Genomic DNA, 20617 nt, shown 5'->3' with positions numbered 1-20617 from the left:
AGGACCCACATGAAAGGTACCTCAACCTCATCTAATCCTGGATCCTCATCCCCCTCTTGGGCCCTTAGCATGAGAAGCTGGATCATCAGGAGGAGTTTCCCACAGTGCCAAGGCAAGTGGGAATGACTCCTGGTAGGAACAAAAAAAAAGCTTTATGAAAACAACCTGGAAGGGCAGAGCAAATTTATTCCAAGAAGGTTGCAATCCTGAGAACCAACTACCCATAGGCACTGGGTCATGTGGCATAGTCTGTAGTTCTAATGGTTAAGGCCTCTATTAGCAGTGACTCGCTGTAAGACCGCATTGGCTCATGGCCACAAACAAGGAGTATGAGCCCCTACCCCTGTTCCCACTCCCCCATCAAGTCATCCTAGGACTGAGTGTTGAACAGGATAACTCTTCTCAAACAGAAGCCTGACCTCTAAGGAAGGCCACAGGAAATGCCTCAATGAGCTTCTTCAGGGTTGGCCTTATCAAGGGACCCCAGCCATCTGCTAAAGCAGGTTGCCACTCCTTCTTTGGGCCCTTATGGAGAATGAGGAGGCCAAAGCCCAAGGTGGGCCATGGATTTGTAAAGGCTACATGGGACACTGAGCTTAGGACTTTCCTATGTCCAGATGGAGCAGAGGCCTCACCTAGGCCATGGTCAACCAGGAGATCACAGTCCTATTCCCAGGCACCATCTGTTTCACCAAGCTCCAGAAAAGGTTGTGACCAAACTCACGTTGGCTGGCTTCCTTTGGGAGCAGATTCACAAAAGGGTAGGTAAAGAGTAGAAGGCTGACAGACACTCCCTTGGGGGAAGAAAAGGTGGGGCCACTGTAGCTCCAGGTTTTCTCCTCTTACAGAGGGATAAGATTTCTGGGAAGGAACATCAGGTTGAGGTCTCATCCCCCAGCAGCTGCAGGCTCAGGCCCTGAGTGTCCACTTCCACAAGGTGTACACTGTAGTTCCCAAGGCCCTGGGACCAAAAGAGAAGGTGTTTAGAGGACAGGAGGCTCCAGGCAAGAATCAGGCCACAAACCACATGCTGCAATGTGGTGAGGGGGACTTGCCCTGTAGTCCCTGGTTAGTGGTGGGCTACAGTGAGGGCTCCTGTCCTCTACCACACCCCCAACACCATCAGGTACCTCAGTCTTGGCCAGGACAGCCTCCAGAGTCTCCTTTTGCCGTGGCTCCTTGGTCAACAGATAGAGAAAACCCCCGCCACCTGCCCCTGCCAGGCTCTGGCCATGCACATGGGGAGCCAGGACATCCATCATACGCCGTACAGCCAGGGGCTCACAACCTGGAGCCATGAGCTTCTTTTGCTCCCAGTATGTGGTCAGGCACTGGCCCAGCAGAGGCAGGCTCCCTGAGAAGGGGGCAGAGAGGGGAGCGGCATGCATGAACCAGGATATTCATTCAACACCCATTTGTAGACTGAATGAGGTGCCAATAGGCACTATGTAACCAGTTTCATGATTAAAAACCTAGACCCAGTACTGGTTGAAAACAGGGTTGTTCGAGGACTAAAGTGCATATAGCAGCCGGCATGGTGCCCTGTACAGTATTGAGTCAACTGTAGCCACACACATGGAACCCTGATCAGCTGACTGGAGCTCAGCAATGGGGATGAGCCTCCTCCCCAGGCTGCTGCCTGGTAGGTGGGGCTGGAGGCCTTCCTCCTGATGCATGTGTTATCCTAAGATATGGCCCCTACATAAGTGTAAGACCCTGCAGAGGACAAGACAGTAGGCTTCTGCCCCCAGGGGCCTCATACATGAAGCCTATGCAAAGCCTGCAAAAGTTCCTGGCCTCAGGCCCACACACCACAAGGTACTCCTAGTGCCCTGAGACCCAGGCAAAAAGCACCTCACCTTGGCGGAAGGCTTCAGCACATTCCTCCGTGTGCCGTACCAGGCTGTGGGCATTCTGCACGACGGCAGGCAGCCGGGCATACCAGCTCCTCAGCACATCCTGCAGATGGGGCAGGAGGGATGCAGTAGGGATCTGGGCCCACCTGAGCCAGCTGCCTGCCTCCTTACCCCTAGGGCCAGGGCTCACCTGCAGCAGATTCCGTGCCAGCCGGGTCTTGCCAGTGTACACCAGGAGCAGGTGGTCATTGAGCTTCTGGACAAAGCCCTCAGGCACAGTGATCTCTTCCACCTCCACCTTCAGTGGCAGCTGAGCCCGAGAGCGCCCCACCTTGATGCCAGGCATTAGACCACCCACTTGGTCCTGCCAGCCACCTCCTGCAAGCCCAAGGTCCCATCACTTTTGGAGCCTATCTGGCTCATCTTCTGGCTCCCAGCCTTGCACCCCTGGCAGGGACCAGCATAGGAAGACAGCTAACCCCACTCAGGCTGGGCCAGGTGAGCTATGCAGCTTCTGCCCCCAGACCAGGGAACGGGACCAGCCCAGCACAGGGAAAGGGTTTCACTCTCAAGCCAAGTGGAATTCACAAGACCTGAGTTTTGTTGCAGACCCAGTGTGTAAATGGAATTGGGGTAAACCACATCAAAGGATGAGACCTAACAGTAAACTTCTCCCCTCAAGGAGAGATGACATAGGACTTTCCCTGCAGCCTAACAGGCCTCTGCACCCTGTCTTTTCTAATAAAGGGTACTGATGTTAGAAATCAGCCTTTCAGCACCTCTTGTTAAACTTGAAAGAGCTTGTTCACATCTTGCTTTAGCAATGAAAGGTTTGGATCTCTTTTCCTCTTGCAGCTACATAAAAGTGACACTACCTGAGATAATTCTGGGATAGGCCTTTCGTACCTGGGGAAGGGCCTGCAGGTACAAAATGCCAATGGCAGGAGGCATCTGGAACTTTACAGCCAAAACCTGGTGGTTGGTGTCGGGCCCCAAATGTCAAGAACTTACCAGCACCCTTCTCCTTCAGAGCACTTAGCACAGCTTGTAATTATACATTCATTTGAGTGGTTATTGATTAAGATCTGTCTCCAATAGACTATAGACTTCTGAGGGCAAGGACCCTGTTGTTGCTCATTTTATCCTCAGGGCCCAACACTGAGTGGATACTTAATAACTTGTTGTCAATTGACCAAATTGAAGGCTTTGAATAGTATGCCTCAGAAGGAAAGTGAAAAGGCTGCCCCTTTTGCTAATGACTACGCATTCTGGGGTGTGAATCATGGCAACGAAAGGAGGAGGCTGGGCTACAGAGTGCCTGGAGGAGATACCAAAGTCAGGTGTCTATTGGTCTTTTGCAGCAGCTTCCCTCTTGGCATCATGCAGGTGAGGCCCTGCATCCTGAAGTGCCCAGAGTGCCATATGATCTGGAGTCAGACAAACCTCTAGCTGCTCTCCCTCGTGCATGGATTCCAAGGGACCATGATGGCGTGGAGGAGGAAGGTGTTAGTAACGTTCCATCATGATCCCAGCCATGAACTGGCTCTCTGTGCCCTGCTCCATATGGTAGTGGAGGGCACAAATGACCACAGCCCATGGGACGGGCAAGTTGCCAGAAGGCAAGCTAAAAGTTCTGTCCCCTATCCCAAACCCACCTTTGCCCAGCCCCATACTGAGGGACAGTCCTAGGTGGGGAAAGAATGAGGAACAGCACCTGGCATAATGGGTACCTAACAAGACACATGAAAGGTGCAGCACAGAGTCTAGCACTTAATAGGGGCTCCTAAAGCATCAAGCCCTTGTAGGTAGAAACATTTCAAGTTGAAAACCACCAGAAGGGATCAGATTGGTAAGGAAGACGTTCTAACCAATTTAAGGAGTAGTACACTTATGTGGCTGTCTGCAAGTCCAGGGAGCCCCTGGAGGGCCCTAGGAAAATACCCATGACCTCCCTCCTGCCCCAGGGCAATCTTGTACCTGTGGTGAGCACCTGTTCCAGGTGGAGCACTGCATGGATCAGGGCCTCTGTGCCCACGAGCCGGCCCGCGGCCCTCTGCAAGGCAGCCAGGGCTGTGCCTGCCAGGATGCTGCTTGTGCCTGCAGGGTGCAGAGGAAGGTGCCAGCCATGAACCAGCTCTGCCTAGCCCAGTCCTGCCCTACCCACTCCCTCTGCTGGGCAGAGGCCAGGGAGGGGATGCGCTTTGGACAGCGGGGAGACAGGGCCTGCTCACCAAGACCAGAGCCATGGGGCAGCTCAGACCAGGTGTGCAGCTCGAAGCCACCCCCGAAGGTATGCAGCAGCTGCTCTCTCAGCGAAAGCTTGGAGCCGACATGCACAATCCCCGCACAGATGAAGGCTGCCTTCAGCAGAGCCCCTGCAGAAGGACCAGCAAGGAATTTGGTCTCCAACGGCAGAAGCAAATACCATAAGCTACTTCCACGATTGCCCGCCCAACATGAGGCTCACTAGGGGACAAAAGCCCAGCAGTATTGTAGGCCCCATCTCTAGGCCATAAAAGGGCCTCTGGTCTCCCAGCAGAGGCAGATGTGCCCAGACCTACCTCCCGGGCCAGTATGCACCTAGGCAGGATGACTTCAGGGCTCCTCCACCAGACTGGCTCACCCTCAGGCCAAGCCTCTGTGGCCTGCAGGGCCTTCAAGGTTCTGCCCCCATCCCTCAGCTGGCTATGAGTGCCATCCCCACCTGTAGATGTCACAAGTGCCCTGACCTGGGGCATGAGGCTGGCAGTAATCCTGCAGGTCATCTAGGCTCCAGCACACGATCTTCATGGCCATCTTGTCCTGCCGAGGCCCCACTGCCAGCCACAGCTCAGGCTCTGGGATGCGGCGTGCCCTGGCCCCGATGGGCCTACGGCCATCCACTCGTACAGCCAAACCCAGTACTGCCCCACCAAGCTCATAGGCGAGGGGTGGCGTGTCACTCCAGCCACCTTCGGCAATTCGACAAGACCAAGTTGGTCACAAGAGCTGCCAGCCCAGCTCTGGGGTGGCTGTCCTCACCCCCAGCCCTGACAAGGGGCTCACCAGAGAAATCCACACGAGCCGGGCACTCAGCCACCACCCATTGCCCAGGTGCTGGCAGCTCTACTGGCTCCGTGGAGACAAAGTTCTGGGCTGACATCACAGCCTGGCGGATCAGAATCTGCCCAGCTCCCTCGTAGTGGCGGGCAGCTCGCACAAGCAGGGCTGGCCTGCCAAGAGGGAAGGGAGAGACGGTGACTGGAGCCCCAAGCTGGGGGTGGACTGCCTGGGTCTGGGGACCTGACTGCCCTGGGTAACCCTGGGTAGGACACCCTACCTCTGTGGGTTTCTACCTCCAGAGATGGCCAGGGACTTCTCCAAAGGTTTCAAGATCATTAGCACCCACCTGCTCAGCCACTTGTCCCGCTCCTGGGCAAGCGCCTGCACACCCCCAGCCAGGTCCCCACACTCCAGGTATGAGAAGGGCCGCATCCACTCAGGGTTGGCAGCTGGCCCACTCCGTAAGCCCCCTTGGCCCTCTGCCATGCAGCCCAGGACATCCGCCACACAGGCCAGAGCCCGGGCTGCCACACCAGGGTCTCCTGCAGCAGCTGCAACTGAGACACCAGGTGTCACCTGGTGGGGGAAGGAGCTTGCCCCCAGAGTCCTCCGCCCCCAGAAGACTACTCGGCAATCCCTAAACACTCCAGGTCCCTCACATCTCTTCACCTTTGCCCAAGATGTATCCTTTGCCTATGAATGTTCCTCACTTCTCTGTGTGGAAACTGTCTTCTCATCAGCCCCATCCCAGATGTGCCTCTTCACCCCTCACCCAGATGTCCATAGTTGTTACGAGCTCAGGCTCCAGGATCAAACCACCTGGGTTTAGTCTCAGCCCCACCACCCACCAACTTAAGTGGCTTAGCCATGAGGCTAAGGCTGAGCCCCCCGCCAGTGTGCCTGGACCCCCAGATCCAGCCAGCCACATTCCAGCCCACTGCAAAACACGCAGGGTTTGCTGATGCTCATAGGACCCCAGGGCTCAGCCCTAGGCCTCAGCCTCTCATCAAACCCCCCACTGACAGGGATGAAACTTCCCAGAAAGTTATGAGTACGCTCCACTGTACCTCTCCCCTGCGTTAAAGTCTCATGGCTCCCTAGTACCCTCAGATTAATGACCCAGAGGGCAAGTAGGGCAGGTGACACTGGGACTGGCTTTCCAGCACACTCACCCTGGTCCAGCGTGGCCAGCAGGGGCCTGGGACAGCCCTCTCGGACAGCAGCCCGGATCAGCGGGCGCAGGCTGAGATCCTGCCGGGCCTCCAGCACATGCCTCGCCTTAAGCAGGGCCTGGCGGAAGAACAGGTCCCGGCGGAAGGCCAGTGTGGCAGCCCGGTCCAGGCATGGCTGCAGCTGCTCCCACGACAGACGCCAACAGGCTCGCCAGGCCCGCAGGGCCTTGCCCCCATCCTCCTGGGGATCCAGCATCCACAGCATGTCCTGGGGTCCCAGGGTCCTCGAGGGGTGGAGCACGGGAAAGAGGCGGGCACCAAGAAGGGAACGCTCTGCAGGGGGCGTGTCTGGATCCCACAGATCCCAGGATCTGATGTGGGGAAAAGGCACATTAGGGCAGAAGCAAGGGCAAGCTCTGGTCACCAAGCTCTGACCGCCTATCAGCTGGGAGTTGACTCATTCATGGGGGCAGGACAGATTCCTCTAAGGCAGCCCAAGTGGACAATTCAGAGATGGAGGCCCAGCTGCCTTGCCTCCTTTCCCAGACCAGTGAACAAAATCCCCAATCCTGGGTGGGAATTTGGAGTTGCCCAGGAAGGTGCTGGGGCAAATGAGGCTGCCCAAAACAACCCCAGGCCCAGGGATGGTTGGGGGGCCAGGTGCTGCTCTGGGGCAGGAACAAGGGCAGGGATGAGCCTCAGGGAAGCAGCCACCCTGGCTGCCTCAGCCCACGGAGGCCCAGCGGGACCATCCGCCTTACCGAACACCTGTCTTCTGGAAGAATTCACTCCAGGACATGTTGAGATACGTTCCTATGCCCCGTCTCTGGGGGAAGAGGAGGAGGCAGTCAGGGTTCCCGGGGCCACAGAAGGGGGTTATGGACATGAAGGCCAGAGGGGACAGGAAGGGAGATGGGCACATACACGAGCAAGTTCTGAAACACCGCATCAAGCCCTGGAGGCTCACTGCGCCTGCCCAGTTCAGGAACCCGGAGCGGTATCCTACCTCTAGGCCCAATCCCCCATACCTGGCTCTGCAGTCCAAGGCAGTCAACACCCTCTCTGAACCTGTGTCTGGCCTGCAACATGGGCATAAAAATCCCCACCCAGCCCGCCACACAGAGCAAACAAGGAGGGAGGTCAGGTGGACACCTACCTCCCAGCTGTCCAGACGGCCAAAGACCGTGAAGACTCGGCTGGGAGCGCCATGCAGCCGCACATGATGTCCCTGCAAGACGAGGTCGTGCAGCTCCAAGCCATGCAGTGCCTCACACTGGGCCGCATCGAGGCCACTCACCAAGCAGCCGGTGCCAATGTGAACAGGGCCCTGGGAGAAGAAAAGGCAGGCATCCTAGCATGGCTCTTAGTACCCCCGCCAACACACACAGGCCCCGGCCCCTGTAGCCTGCCCTCCCTCTGGCCCTGCTCTCGGGCCTCACCTGAAGGTGGCAGTGCTGCAGGACACTCCCAGGACCCAGCTGGACAGGGCCCTCCAGCAGGCAGCTGACCACGGAGCTCTCGGCCCCCAGGAGCTGCGGCTCCTGTGAAGCCAGGGAGGAGGTCGTGAGGGGCCAGGGCCCAGGGCTGCCCAACCCTCCGCATCCAAGGAAGGCCCCAGCCCGAATTTCTGCAGCTCCCCGAGCCTGATGACCAGCCAGATCCCTCTGCCCTGGCCCGACCTCACGCCAACTCCCATCCCACCTTGTTCATGCTGCTCCCCCACCGGCACGCTCTGCCCACGTTCTCCTCCAGAGCGAGTCTGCGCTCAGTAACGGAGGTCCCAGCAGCTGACGGCTCTCCCAGAAATCCTCTCCAACCCATCCAACCACCCCCATCCCTGCCACCCCGAGGGCCACCTACGAACTCGCCCTACCCCCTCCTCAGCCCATCACCCCACATGTGCTGTCTCCCCAGGCAGACCCTGCAGAAAGTGTGGAGGGCGTCTTCTCCAGTTTCTCAGTCAGGCAGACCTGGAGGTAGAGTTCTGACTTGGCCACCTATCGGCTGTGACTTCAGGCAAGCCACCTCACCTCTCGCTGAGGCTCCTGAGCCTCCCTCATGTGAACAAAAATAACGATGCCTACACTCCTAGGTGGTCTGTTCCAAGCATGGGCTTTTCTTTCCCTTTCCTGAAGCCCTGCCCCACCTGTCTGCAGGCACCCGGCAGGTGCACCTCCCTCCAGGCAGGTCTTACCTCCACCTGGGAGTGCACTACCTGCGCACTGGGAGCCCCTGGGAACGTGAGGCTATACAGGAACTCACTGGCTGAGCTGGTCATGTAGCTGTAGCTGCCATCAGGGACGTAAGCTGTAAAGATACAAGAACTGACCCCAACCCCATGCTTGTTGCAGCTCTGCCACCAGGCCACCTCCCACCAGAACACATTCTTTTTTTTTAGGAATGCCAATGAGCCCATTGTGCCAGTGGGGAAGTTGAGATCCAGAGGCTCAGCCACTGTCCAAGTCATATGGCATGAAAGTAGAAAGATTGGAACTGGAGCCCAGGAATGAGGCAAAGGAAGAAGAGAAGAGTTATCGGTTCTGGTTTGGGAGAGGGGAATTGTCTGGCGTGCACTAGGCCTGCCTGTTCCTAGGGTCCTCACTCCTGTTGCCCCACCCCAGAGAGCCAAGGGGCAGTACCCACCCATGGTGAGGGGCTGATCGCGAAGCTCCCTCCACAGCTCAGCCCGGGCAGCCTGCAGATAACCTGCGATGTCTGAGTCACCTTGCCCCATCTCCGGGGGATGTCCTGACAGGAAGTCCTCCCTGTTCACATTCTGAGCCATGCAGAGCAGGATGTCGAAAAAGAGAGACAGCTGGGGCAAGGGTAGGAAGCACAGCTATTGGAAAGGTTCCTAGGTGGAGCTGGGGCAGTCCCAGAAACGCTGATCCAGAGAGGGAAAGGGACTGGCCGAAGGCCACACGACCAGGCTGTCAGCATCAGGGCCTCTGTCCAAGGCCAGGGGACCCCTGCCCACACCCCCAGTCACCTGGACAGGCCGGGCTCCAGAGTCGAAGCCCATGTAGGTACAGGCATCCAAGGGTGGGCTCACATGGGTGGCCAGGAGGTGCTCAGCAGTCTCCACAGAGAAGAAGGCAACCCCGGAGACCTGGAGAGGTCAGGGTCAGCTGGGGGGACACTGGGGCCAGGCTTGGGCCTGAGCTGGGAAGGGCACATGCAGACGAGCTAGGCAAGGTTGGCTGCCATACCAGGCAGAGCGCTCTGTCTCTGGGCCACTCCAGCACCCAGGCTCCAGGTGTACTGGGAGTGGCTCCCATTCAGGGATCACTCGACAGGCACGTTCTGGGACCCCCCTCAATTTTCAGGCCTTCCTGAACTAGAGATAGAGAACGAGAAATAGTTCCCTATCTTCCCCAAGTCCAGTCCCAAACCCTGACCCAATAGTCTTATCCTTGTCTTTCGGTCTAGAAGGATCCCCCAAGTCAGATTCCAGAAATTACTCACATTCCAGTTCTAGCCTTTCTGGTTCAAGACAAGACCCTGAATTCCAAGGCCACACCTTCCTCAGATTCTAGCTCTACTTGCTCCCCCGAATGCCAGTTCTAGACCTTACTCAGATTCTGGTTCTAGCCTGCCCCCAGAATCTTCTGGAAGAAGCAGATCTCTGCCCTGAGCAGGAAGGCAAATATTCCCTTCCTCTTCCCATAAGGTCTCCAAAGCCCCCGGCGTGGGTCTGGTAGCTGTACCAGTGGCACTCGCCCATCCGGCCTGGCACACAGTTGTATCTCTGCCTCCGTGCCCTGGTAGTAAATATCCAAAACAAAGCCCTATGTGGGAGGGAGAAAACAGAGTTAGGGAAAGGAGCAAAAGAGGATCAGCAAGGAGGGCATGGTAAGGTGTGCTCCAAATGAAAACGTAGGACAGAAATCTGACAAGTATTAGCGTGCTCCCAGGGACACGAGCGCCAGAGACTCCCACCCCCAACGGTAGAGGGCAGGTTTTGAATGTCTTCACGGACCCAAGAACAGAACCGTTCACATGGCCAGTGGACAATTCTTGTTTAGCAAAATACTGAGAGAGCCCAAGGGCTGTTTGGAGGGGAACTCCTCCAAACCAAGACCATGCCAGGAAGTCCAGGAGGACAGGCTCCCCCAAGCATAGGACTAGGAGGCCAACCCTGATGGTCCTGCTGCCCACAGCGCTGCCCCAGGGACACTACCTGGGAGTCGGTGAGGTAAACACCATGGTTCTGGGCATAGGCCATGCTCCCTGGAAGGGCAATCACTCTGGCTCCCCGGAAGTTGTCCCAGCTGATCCCTGTGATTGAGGCAGTGAGGCGGTTCCCTGAGGGCTCCAACCCAAGGCAAGGGGGTTGAGCTCAGGGCAAGTGGCATCCAGACACCTCTAAAGGGAATATGGTTTTCAAAGCCAAATGGAGATTCATTTGGGAGAAGGACAATACCTCCCCTCCCAAAATTCTTCCACAGAGCCCGGCAGGGCCGAAGGGGCAGGGCTAGGGGTCTCTATTCGATAGCCAGGCAGACAGAAGCCCAGTTGCGGAAGGGAAGCCCTGCCTCTGGGTCTGGGCTTCAGGCTCCACACCCTACAGCTTCCCTTCTGAGCAGGGCAGCAGGCCAGGCCCGGAGATCAAGGAAGACAGGTGTCTGCCTGGGGCTGGGGTAGGCAGTCCCAAGCCTTCTCAGGCTCACCTGGGTCCAGAGGAACAGACAGCAGCATGTCGGTGCTGCAAACCCATACACCTGGCGGGGAGCCCGGGCCCAGCTGTGGAGGAGAGAGAGAATGCCGCTGGTGGCCTGGCCCAGCCCTCCCTCTGCTCCCACACAACCCCGTCTTGACTTGTTGTGTGCGCTCCAGTGGCCATCCTGTCCAGGACTCTGGCTGCTGAGATAATGGGGCCTCGCCTGCCCTGTGGTGCCAAGGCTGGTCCTTCCCTCTACTCTGAGGGCCACACCTTCCCACCAACATGGCCAAGATCAACTTCCTGAAGCTCTAACTCCAGGTACCTCCAAAGCTGTTCTTCCTGGTGCCTCCTGTCTGCACCAACACAGACTACATAGCTGGTGGTGCAGTGGGAAAGGTGTGGTTCTCTCTGCCATGAGGCCCCATGGTCACCACCAGCCTTACCCGATGACTCATGATGTCCAGCAAGCAGTCCAGGTTGCAGACGACAGCCTCCACTGGTGCCTGGGGGTTCTCCACAGGGAGGCAGGTGAAGGCCCTGCCACAGTCATCCAAAGGGAAATCCCGGCCCTAGGGAGGGAGCAGGGACAGGAGAAAGAACCCTTGGGTTAGAGAGCCTGGGGACAGCTGTGCAAAGGCAGGAAGCCATCAAGCTAGACTTTTTTTTTTTTTTTTAAGATTTTATTTATTTATTCATGATAGACACAGAGAGAGAGAGAGAGGCAGAGACACAGGCAGAGGGAGAAGCAGGTTCCATGCTAGGAGTCCGATGTGGGACTCGATCCCGGTTCTCCAGGATCCCGCCCTGGGCCAAAGGCAGGCGCCAAACCGCTGAGCCACCCAGGAATCCCAAGCTAGACTTTTTAAATGTGTTTTCTTGGAGTGCCTGGCTGGCTCAGTCAGTGGAGCATTCGACAGGATCCTGGGATTTTGTGTGTGTGTGGAGTTCAAGCCCCACTTTGGGTATAGAGATTACTTAAAATCTTAAAATAAAATAAAGTGTGGGATCCCTGGGTGGCGCAGCGGTTTGGCACCTGCCTTTGGCCCAGGGCACGATCCTGGAGACCCGGGATCGAATCCCACGTTGGGCTCCCGGTGCATGGAGCCTGCTTCTCCCTCTGCCTGTGTCTCTGCCTCTCTCTCTCTCTCTGTGTGTGTGACTATCATAAAAAAAAATAATAAAATAATAATAAAATGTGTTTTCTCTTATAATGTTTTCGACTATGTGATTATGGTGAAAAATTAGAAAATGCAGATCTGCAAGAAGAAAATTCCTCAGAGATAAAAGCCATTGCCTTCATTTTGAGCTATATCCTTGCAGGTTTTCCTTTAATTTTTTAATGAGATTATGAGAAGATGGAGACAAAATAACTTAATACACACACACACACACACACACACACACTCACACAAGTCAAACTAAGGGAAAAGATTGGGAATTAAATCAATTTCAATATCCTAGCTGTGGTTATACTATAGTTCTCAAAAATATCATCACTGGGGGAATCTGGGCAAAGTTTGCAAAGGCTTCTTTCCATATTATTTCTTGCATGTCATGGATCTATCCTCATCTTAACCAAAATTCCAATGAAAAGGGCATCTGGTTGGCTCAGTTGGTAGAGCATGGGACTCTTGATCTCAAGGTTGTAAGTTACAGCCCCCTGTTGGGTATACAGATTACTTTTTTTTTTTTTTTTTTTAATCTAAACAAGGGGTACCTGAGTAGCTCAGTTGGTTAAGTGGTTCAGTGACTGACTCTTGATTTTGGCTCAGGTCATGATCTCAGGATCATGAAATCGAGCCCCCATCAGGCTCCACGCTTAGCAGAGAATCTGCTTAAGATTCTCTCCCTCTGCCCTTTCCCTAGATCATGTGTGTGTGTATGTGCATTCTCTTTCTCTCTAAAATAAATAAATAAATCTTAGAGACACCTGGGTGGCTCAGTGCACAATATCCCACTGCTCCCTTGGGGTATATTCAGTAAACTTCTATCTCCTTTGTTCTACCTCAAGTGAATTCTTTCACCGTCTGCACCTCCAGCTTCCACTCGATCAGGTCACCCCACATTTGGGGGCCCCAGTCAGATCAGGAGACACCATAATATGTAGTCCTAGTTAAGGACTTCCTGTTCTGAATCACTGATCTTAAAGGGACAGACAGTATTTTGGGCTAGGGGGCCATATATAGTCTCTGTTATACTCAACTTGGTAATTGCAGGTCAAAACCAGCCTTAGGGAATATGTAAAATAACAGGTTTTGCCTTGTTCCAATATAAGTTTCTTTACAAAACATACAGCCGGGGCACCTGAGTGGCTCAGTGGTTGAGCATCTGCCTGTGGCTCAGATTGTGACTCCAGGATCCTGGGATTGAGTCCCGCATCAGACTTCCCATAGAGAGCCTGCTTCTCCCTCTGCCTATGTCTCTGCCTCTTTGTGTGTCTCTCAGGAACAAATAAATAAAATCTTTAAATAAATAAGAAATAAATAAATAAGAAATAGACAGATAGATAGATAGATAGATAGACAGACAGACAGATGCCTGGGTGGCTCAGTGATTGAGCATCTGCCTTTGGCCCAGGGCATGATCCTGGGGTCCTGGAATCGAGTCCTGCATCTGGTTCCCTGCATGGAGCCTGCTTCTCCCTCTGCCTGTGTCTCTGCCTCTCTCTGTGTCTCTCATGAATAAATAAATGGAATCTTTAAAAAAATAAAATAAAAATCTAAACAAACAAAAAGAATGGCTGAAGAAAGTTTAGCAAAAAGTTTCCAATTAAAAAGCTGAGATCAATGTATATAACTTGTGTGGCTGGCTTTTCCCACTAAACAGTGAAAACAGGGATCCCTGGGTGGCGCAGCGGTTTGGCGCCTGCCTTTGGCCCAGGGCGCGATCCTGGAGACCCGGGATCAAATCCCACATGGGGCTCCCGGTGCATGGAGCCTGCTTCTCCCTCTGCCTGTGTCTCTGCCTCTCTCTCTTTCTCTCCGTGTGACTATCATGAATAAATAAATTTAAAAAGAAAAAAATTTTAAAAAAAATAGATAAATAAATAAATAAACAAACAGTGAAAACATTCCCTGAATGTTCAGAGTGAGCCAGGCCAGGCCCCGTTTAAGCATTTACCGTGGATCGTCTCTGCACTTCCCCATGAAGTAGAAACTGTTGCCAACCTCATTTTACAGATGATGAAACTAATACCTAGAAAGAAAGGATCAAGTGACTTGTCCAATGTCACAGAGCTGTTAAGTCTCTTTCCAGGTCAATGCATAGAGTTAGTTGGACTTTTTTTTTTTTTTAGGATTTTATTTATTTATTCATGATAGACATAGAGAAAGAGAGGCAGAGACACAGGCAGAGGGAGAAGCAGGCTCCATGGAGGGAACCCAACACAGGACTCAATCCCGGGGCTCCAGGATTGCGCCCTGGGCCAAAGGCAGGCACCAAACTGCTAAGCCACCCAGGGATCCGAGTTAGCTGGACTTTTAAATCACTGTCTACACTCCGCCAGGGGGATGCGCTGCATATATACAGCCTGCTCCCTATTTCTAGACCCTTGGATCGATTCTGATTCTGATTCTTCTGGAGTTGCACAATGAGCATCTTGCACAAACACGAAGATAGAAGACCTATCTAACCCCAAGGATCAATGGTTTCAGCCTTCTGCATGGCCCCTGAAGACATACATGGCCCTCTACTAACCATGTGCAGGATAAGGATCCGGGCGGAGTGCAGGACATCAGATGTCACCACCTGTCAAAAGTGGAAGAGCCCTGTTGACAGAATCCTGGGCAGATGGCACCCAAGGACATTGTCCTCTTGTCCAGGGAGAGACCCCAACACAAATCCACTCAGGTACCAAAGGAAGAAAAGACAAGGTCAGGACCAATGGCCACAGGCAGGCAAGGGGCAGCCCTGCCCCTTCCTCAATAAAAGAGCCTACTGGCCCTCCACCTGGGACACTCCTCTGTCCCTGTTTTTTAGGGGAAGCTATAGGCAAGAATGTGAGGCTAGCTGGGTGACTCACGGTAAGTCAGCTCCATGGCAACCACACAGTGCTGTCCTTCCCTGCCAGTGCCACATCCATCACCAGAGCGTGTCCATTCCTGTGACCACCCAGGGTGCCATGAGGACAAGGTGACTGAGCGAAGGAGCTGTGTGTTGGGGGGACCTGGCCCACTGGGAACACTGACCCCTGTGCCCCACACAAAGGGCACATATTCTAGTTCCAGCAAACAGTTGCCATGGGGGAAGGAGAGGCCAGGATAGTAAGACGGAAATTTTCAAGAGAAGCCAGAAAGCCTAATTCTGAGGTACTGGCTCTGATGTTCTAAAAGCACTAGAAAGTCCAGCCCTGACTTCTACCCCACCTGATGAGTCTGTCCAATCTATGGGTACAGAAATTGGTACCAAATGCTGAACTGGCCAGGTGATGGAGCCCAAAGAGCTGGTGACCCTGGAAACAATCTGTCTTGAGCCCCCATCCCTGTTTGGACCAGGACCTGTGGCAGAGGATAACACGTCATGAGCACTCACGGTGAAGCCTGCCCGGGCACTCAGGTGTTCGGCAGCCACCAGCAGGGCGTTGAGGGTGGCTCCTCCGCTGCCCACACGTGTCTCAGGGTCCTCCACAGCCAGTAACAGTGTCCTGGCCGGGATCTGCTCCCGCTTCTGTCGCACTTCCAGCTCTGTGGTCAGAACACAAGCTGGGACTGGCCCCCAACCTCCCCACCCTGTTCCAAAGCATCTAGAGCAAATCTACTGATAGTCATTACTTTCTCTTCTTTGACTTAGGAGCTTCTTTTTAATTGAGTTATAATTGGCATGTAACGTTATATTACTTTCCACTGCACAACATAATGATTCAGTATTTGTGAAAAAATATAGAATGCTTCACAAATGTGCATGTCATCCTTGCAGAGAAGCCATGCTAACTTCTCTGTGTGGTTCCAATTTCAGCATATGTGCTGCCAAAGTAAACACTTAGTTAGCTTTTCTTGGAGTAGCTCATTAGATCTTCACCCAACTCTATGAGGTAAGTACAACCAGTCCCATTTAACAGATGAAAAAACTGAGTCTTAATGAAATGACATGATGTGTATTGAGGTCACATGGCTAGAAAGAAGCAGAATCTGGGCTTGAACCTAGGTCTTCCTGGCTCATGGGCTGTAAGGGTACAGATCAGTATCTGATGGGGATTCTACATCAGAGGCAAAGTGGGAAGGGAGGGTCCCCTACCTCTCTGGAAGACGTGGACACTATCCTTGTACTGGCATGTCAGGATGATGACCGTCCAATCGACCCCCTTCGGCTGCTCCATTCTGTTCAAAGTAGAGGGGCTCCCTGAAGCAGAGATATAAGTGTGTGTGAACTTTTAAAAACAATTACCTTACCCTAAAATTGATTCTTTCTGGTACACAGTTCTGTGAATTTAACACAAGTATAGGGGCACCTGGGTGGCTCAGTTAAGCATCCAACTCTTGATTTCAGCTCAGGTCATGATCTTTCTCTCTCTCTCTTTCCCTCTGCCTCTCTCCCTCCCCCTCTAAAAAAAAAAAAAAAACCCAACCCCCTCACATGTATAGATTCTTGTGGGCACCACTACTTTCTTTTTTTTTTTTTTTTAAGATTTTATGTATTTATTCATGAGAGACAGAGAGAGAAAGGCAGAGACATAGGCAGAGAGAGAATCAGGCTCCCTGTGGGGAGCCTGATGCGGGACTTGATCCCAGAACCTTGGGATCATGACCTGAATCAAAGGCAGACACTCAACCACTGAGCCACCCAGGTTTCCTGGATACCACTACTTTCCATACCAAAACAAAACAAAACAAAAACTTCCTGCATGCTATCCCTTTGGCACACCCCCCTCCATCCCTCACCCCTGACAACCACCCTGCTCTCCATAGCTCCAGTTGGACGATAATGTTTTAAGACTGGCTTTTTCACTCAACATAATGCCTTTGAGATTCACCCAAGTTGACTGCACACATTAGTAGTACTTTCTCTTTATTGGCCAAGCAGCATCCCACTGCGTGGACTGGTATCCATGGCCTGTGTGTCCATCCAGCCATCAAAGGACATCTGGGCTATTTCCAGGTTTGAGGAATCATGAATAGAGCTGCTTCGAACAACTGTGTGCAGGTTTAGTGCGAACATAAGCCTTCACATCTGCCGGTGTATATCCAGGGTGTCCCTCATCCTTCAGTTATTGCCTGTGAGCTAGGGGGAGGAGAGGGACGGAGGTTCTAACCTCCCAGGCTCCTGAGGCCAAGGGCAATTCCTTGGAGAAGGGAGCAGCTGGTGGAGGGGTGTCAACAGCGCCCACTACAGGGACCTCAGAAGGGATCTCCCCTCCCAGAAGCTCCAAGCCAGAAGGGGGCTGCAACCCACGGGACAGACATCTTCTTCCAGGGCACTCTGAGCAAGTGAGGGGAAAGTGGGCCTAAGCTATGGCTTTCCCCTCTCCCATCCCCTTCAACATTTCTCTCCTACCAGATGAGAAATCAAATGTGACTCCAGAGACCCCCTAAGACCATCTGCGGACAAGTCCTCAAAGGTACGCTGGCATCTACCTCTGGCAGGGGTCCAGCTGCTGTCCTCCAAAGCAGCCCAACCCCACCTCTTCTCTCTGATTTCCAAAGCTCAGCATGGGGAGTGAGGATGGGGTGCCCAGAGTGTGTGTCCAGTAGTCAACCCACGCTCCCACTAGGAGCCAACAGAAGCAACGTCCTTTTATACCACACTCTGCTGCCATTAAGCCTATGGTTAGAGCTGACAGATACAACCATTTAGCAACACCCACACTCCCACCAGCTTTCGGGGAGAGCCTCTACCACTAACAAAAATTGCTCTGCTTCCTGCTAACCCCAGGAGGGAAATCCAGAGGGAAAATTCTGAGCTGGAGACCTTGGCCAGCCACCTGAGGAAAATGGCATTCTCTAGGATGTCCATCTGGCCTTTCCAGTAAAGGGGCTTCAAGGAATTCCAGCTTGGCCACAAACTCACTGTGTGATCTCCAGCACCCCTAACCTTCTCAGGCCTCCCATGGCAGAGTATAACTGACAAATGCCCCCAGCCTGTTCACGTGGAGGCCACACTTCCCACCAACTGTTCCCAACCAATCAATGACTCCATGCATTAGGGACATGAACACAGACCCATTCTTGCAAGATGAGGATCCTCTGACAGGCAACCTTGAATCCTGGGGTCCCCACCAACCCAAAAGAAATGTCTCAGAACTGCAAGGCAGTCAGAGATCTTCCTACCCTACCTCCTTCCTTCACTCCTTCCCTCCCTCCCTCTCTTCCTCCCTTCCTTTCTTCTGGTGCTTCTTCAGAGGCAGCAGCCTGACAGCTCTCCCTGTCTCCTCTAGCTCCCTCCCCTTTTTCCCCTTTCCCCAATAAATCTCTTGCAAGTCTAGTCCTATCTTGGTCTCTGCCTCTCCAAGGACCTGAACCAAAGCGCGGAGTATAATATCAGATTGTCTCTTGCCACCTTCAAAGGAAAAAAATCATTGTAAGAACCTCTAACTTCATGTCAGCAAAGTACTACCTTTATCCTCAAAGGTTAAGAAACCGAGGCACAGAGAGATTAAGTAACTTGCCCAAGGTCTCACAGCCAGCAGGTAGCACAGCCAAATTTGAACCAGACATTTTTTTCTCCAGAGTCCATTCTCTTAACCACTATCTACTTTGTGGGCACAAGGAAACAGTAAAAGGAGTAAATACATGTACAGTGCTCAGTGTGTATTAGCTATTATGATAAAAGCCTAAACAAATACAAGGTGATAATGAAATGAAGACAATGTTAATGATAAAAGCCACTGGGACTGAGCTCACCACTCTGTCCATAGTTAAAACACTATGATTTTTCATCCTCACAACACCCCCGCAGGATAAGTATTATTGTCTCCACTTTACAGAGGCTAATGGATGCTGCAGCCAGGAGACTGGGACCTGGGTCACTCCGATTTTCATACAGGTAACGGTGGTAATATTTGGTCCCAAGCAAAGATGCTGAAAGAGAGTAAGGAAGAAATGCTGCAAGGAGGGTCCAATGACCCTGAAAATCTAAGCCTCATCTTAGTCTCAGCATAGTGACTGGGAGACATGGACAGGTGACAGATCTTGGCCAGAGGGCAGGCCAATCTGGACTTGCACCCTCCCAGAGACTTAGGGCAGAAGAGCAGTGGGCTGAGATCAGCCCTTGGGGCTCTGTTCCCATAACTGACTCTCCCTGTGTGATTCTGAGCAGGTTACCTCACCCTTGCAAGCCAAAGATACCAACCTCCTAGACTGCTGCTGGTATTAAATAAGACGTAAAAGATGTGGATCACAGTGGGGGCTCAATGAGTGGTAGCTCTCTCCAGCAGGGAAAGGGAACAGGAGAGTTCAACTTGACCCTGAAGTCCATTGGAGTGAAGGCTCTGAACATTCTTCAGGCCAAAAGTGCCCCTGAAGATGAAAAAGTCAGGGAAGGTCTAGGGAAATCAAGCCAGGATCAAGGAGCATGCCTTGCTAGATCAACCAAAAGGGTATTTTATGACAACACAGAAAGTGGAAGGACACTGGTGGCTGAAGCTCAGGAAGGGCTTTTTACAGGGACCAACGCCAAAGACACCACAGAATCAGCTCACAGGACTCCTTCAATAGCCCTAGGAATTGGATCTTATCACACTCATGAATGACACAGATAAGGTAACAAACTGAAGGAGATTAGTCTGCTCAAAGTCATATACAGCTGGTACAGGCGGGCCAAATGTGTTCAACACCAAGGTTCACGTTCTTCACCGTCCTCTTGGAACAAGACACCTCTCCTGCAGTCTATGCCCTCTGTCACGCCTGACGTTCACAGAAAACTTTGAAAAGAATACAGACCTCGGGATCTCCGGGTGGCTCAGCAGTTTAGCACCTGCCTTCAGCCCAGGGCGTGATCCTGGAGACCCGGGATCCAGTCCCACATCGGGCTCCCTGCGTGGAGCCTGCTTCTCCCTCTGCCTGGGTCTCTGCCTCTCTCTCTGCATCTGTCTGTGTCTCTCATGGATAAATAAATAAAATTTAAAAAGAGAGAGAGAGAGAGAGAGAATACAGACCTCTATTCCAATATTCTGTCCACTTTCAAGAACGCTTCATCTACGGAGGCCAAGTTTAACATGCTGGGCCAATGTTCCGCACTCGAAGACTGGATAGGGAAGGGGAGCCAGGGACAGAATAAAATAATAAAACCTCTTCATAAATACTTTTTGAAGAGAGGTAGGGCGGGGATTTTGCATTTTAGAGCTTTAAAGGTAAAAACAAACAAACAAGAAAGAACAGGCTCATGAAGGGATCTGATTTGCCTTCTGGAAAATAGACGTTGACTCGGAGTAAAATCACTTAGTAACTTATACAGAAGTCCTATAATAGAGATTCGTGCGTAACTGATGAGCCCAGAATGGGGTAAACTGAGGCAAGAGACGTGGCCTCAAAGCAAAGTCAGCAGCGCCTGGGGTGAGGGGCTCCCAGGGCTCGTACCCTCCGCCCAGGCGCCCCCGGGTGCCCCGGCGCTGGCCGGTCCCAGACCTGCACCCACCGAGGCAGGCCCTCCCGACGCCCCTACAGCCAGGAGACCCCGGGGGCGCCGGCGAGTTCACGAACACTCGTCCCGAAGCGGGAACCCGGAGGCCACTGGACCAGCTCGGTCCTGCGGGTCTGAGAGCCAGGGCCGAAGAACAGTGGGGGGCGCTGGGGCGTGCGGAGCGGGGGCCGGCCGGGCACACTTACCAGCCTCCGCCGGGCGTTGGGCGCTGCGGGCTCTTTAACGCGGGGCTGCTCGTCCCTTCGCGGCGCACCCTGGGAAATGTAGTTTCACCCCTCCGCCCGTCCCGGCTCGTTCTCCCCCAAAACACT

At 53.3% G+C, this 20617-nt stretch overlaps 1 protein-coding gene and 1 non-coding gene across 8 annotated transcripts; both read right to left on the bottom strand.

Annotated features, from left to right (window-relative positions):
* Window positions 1-166: 166 nt before the first annotated feature.
* On the bottom strand, window positions 167-20468 carry FCSK (fucose kinase). Of its 7 annotated transcripts, none has more exons than XM_049109625.1 (23): window positions 20301-20468; window positions 19822-19910; window positions 15966-16070; window positions 11177-11302; window positions 10741-10813; window positions 10251-10348; window positions 9778-9858; window positions 9060-9179; window positions 8714-8885; window positions 8265-8377; window positions 7510-7611; window positions 7227-7397; window positions 6832-6896; window positions 6071-6441; window positions 5245-5455; window positions 4902-5068; window positions 4586-4807; window positions 4088-4231; window positions 3834-3953; window positions 2047-2234; window positions 1860-1959; window positions 1131-1354; window positions 167-961 (listed from the first exon to the last, which is right to left on the bottom strand). In XM_049109625.1, the coding sequence occupies exons 4-23, from the start codon at window positions 11186-11188 to the stop codon at window positions 875-877; spliced, it is 2841 nt and encodes a 946-aa protein (XP_048965582.1). In that variant the 5' UTR covers window positions 11189-11302; window positions 15966-16070; window positions 19822-19910; window positions 20301-20468; the 3' UTR covers window positions 167-874. The 7 variants fall into 7 exon arrangements, with proteins under 7 accessions (XP_048965582.1, XP_025282566.1, XP_025282567.1 ...); XM_025426781.3 differs by lacking the exons at window positions 19822-19910; window positions 20301-20468 and adding exons at window positions 14430-14480; window positions 15264-15415; XM_025426782.3 differs by lacking the exons at window positions 19822-19910; window positions 20301-20468 and adding exons at window positions 14430-14480; window positions 15264-15415 and having other exon boundaries at window positions 5245-5449.
* On the bottom strand, window positions 15605-15710 carry LOC112647659 (U6 spliceosomal RNA). The gene has a single exon (XR_003128410.1). It is a non-coding gene; the product is annotated as a U6 spliceosomal RNA (small nuclear RNA).
* Window positions 20469-20617: the final 149 nt, after the last annotated feature.

The sequence above is a fragment of the Canis lupus genome, chromosome 5 (genome assembly GCF_003254725.2).
Source record: "Canis lupus dingo isolate Sandy chromosome 5, ASM325472v2, whole genome shotgun sequence".
Classification (NCBI taxonomy): domain Eukaryota; kingdom Metazoa; phylum Chordata; class Mammalia; order Carnivora; family Canidae; genus Canis; species Canis lupus.
Note: the sequence above shows the minus strand (reverse complement) of the source record. Positions and strands in the feature narration are given on the sequence as shown.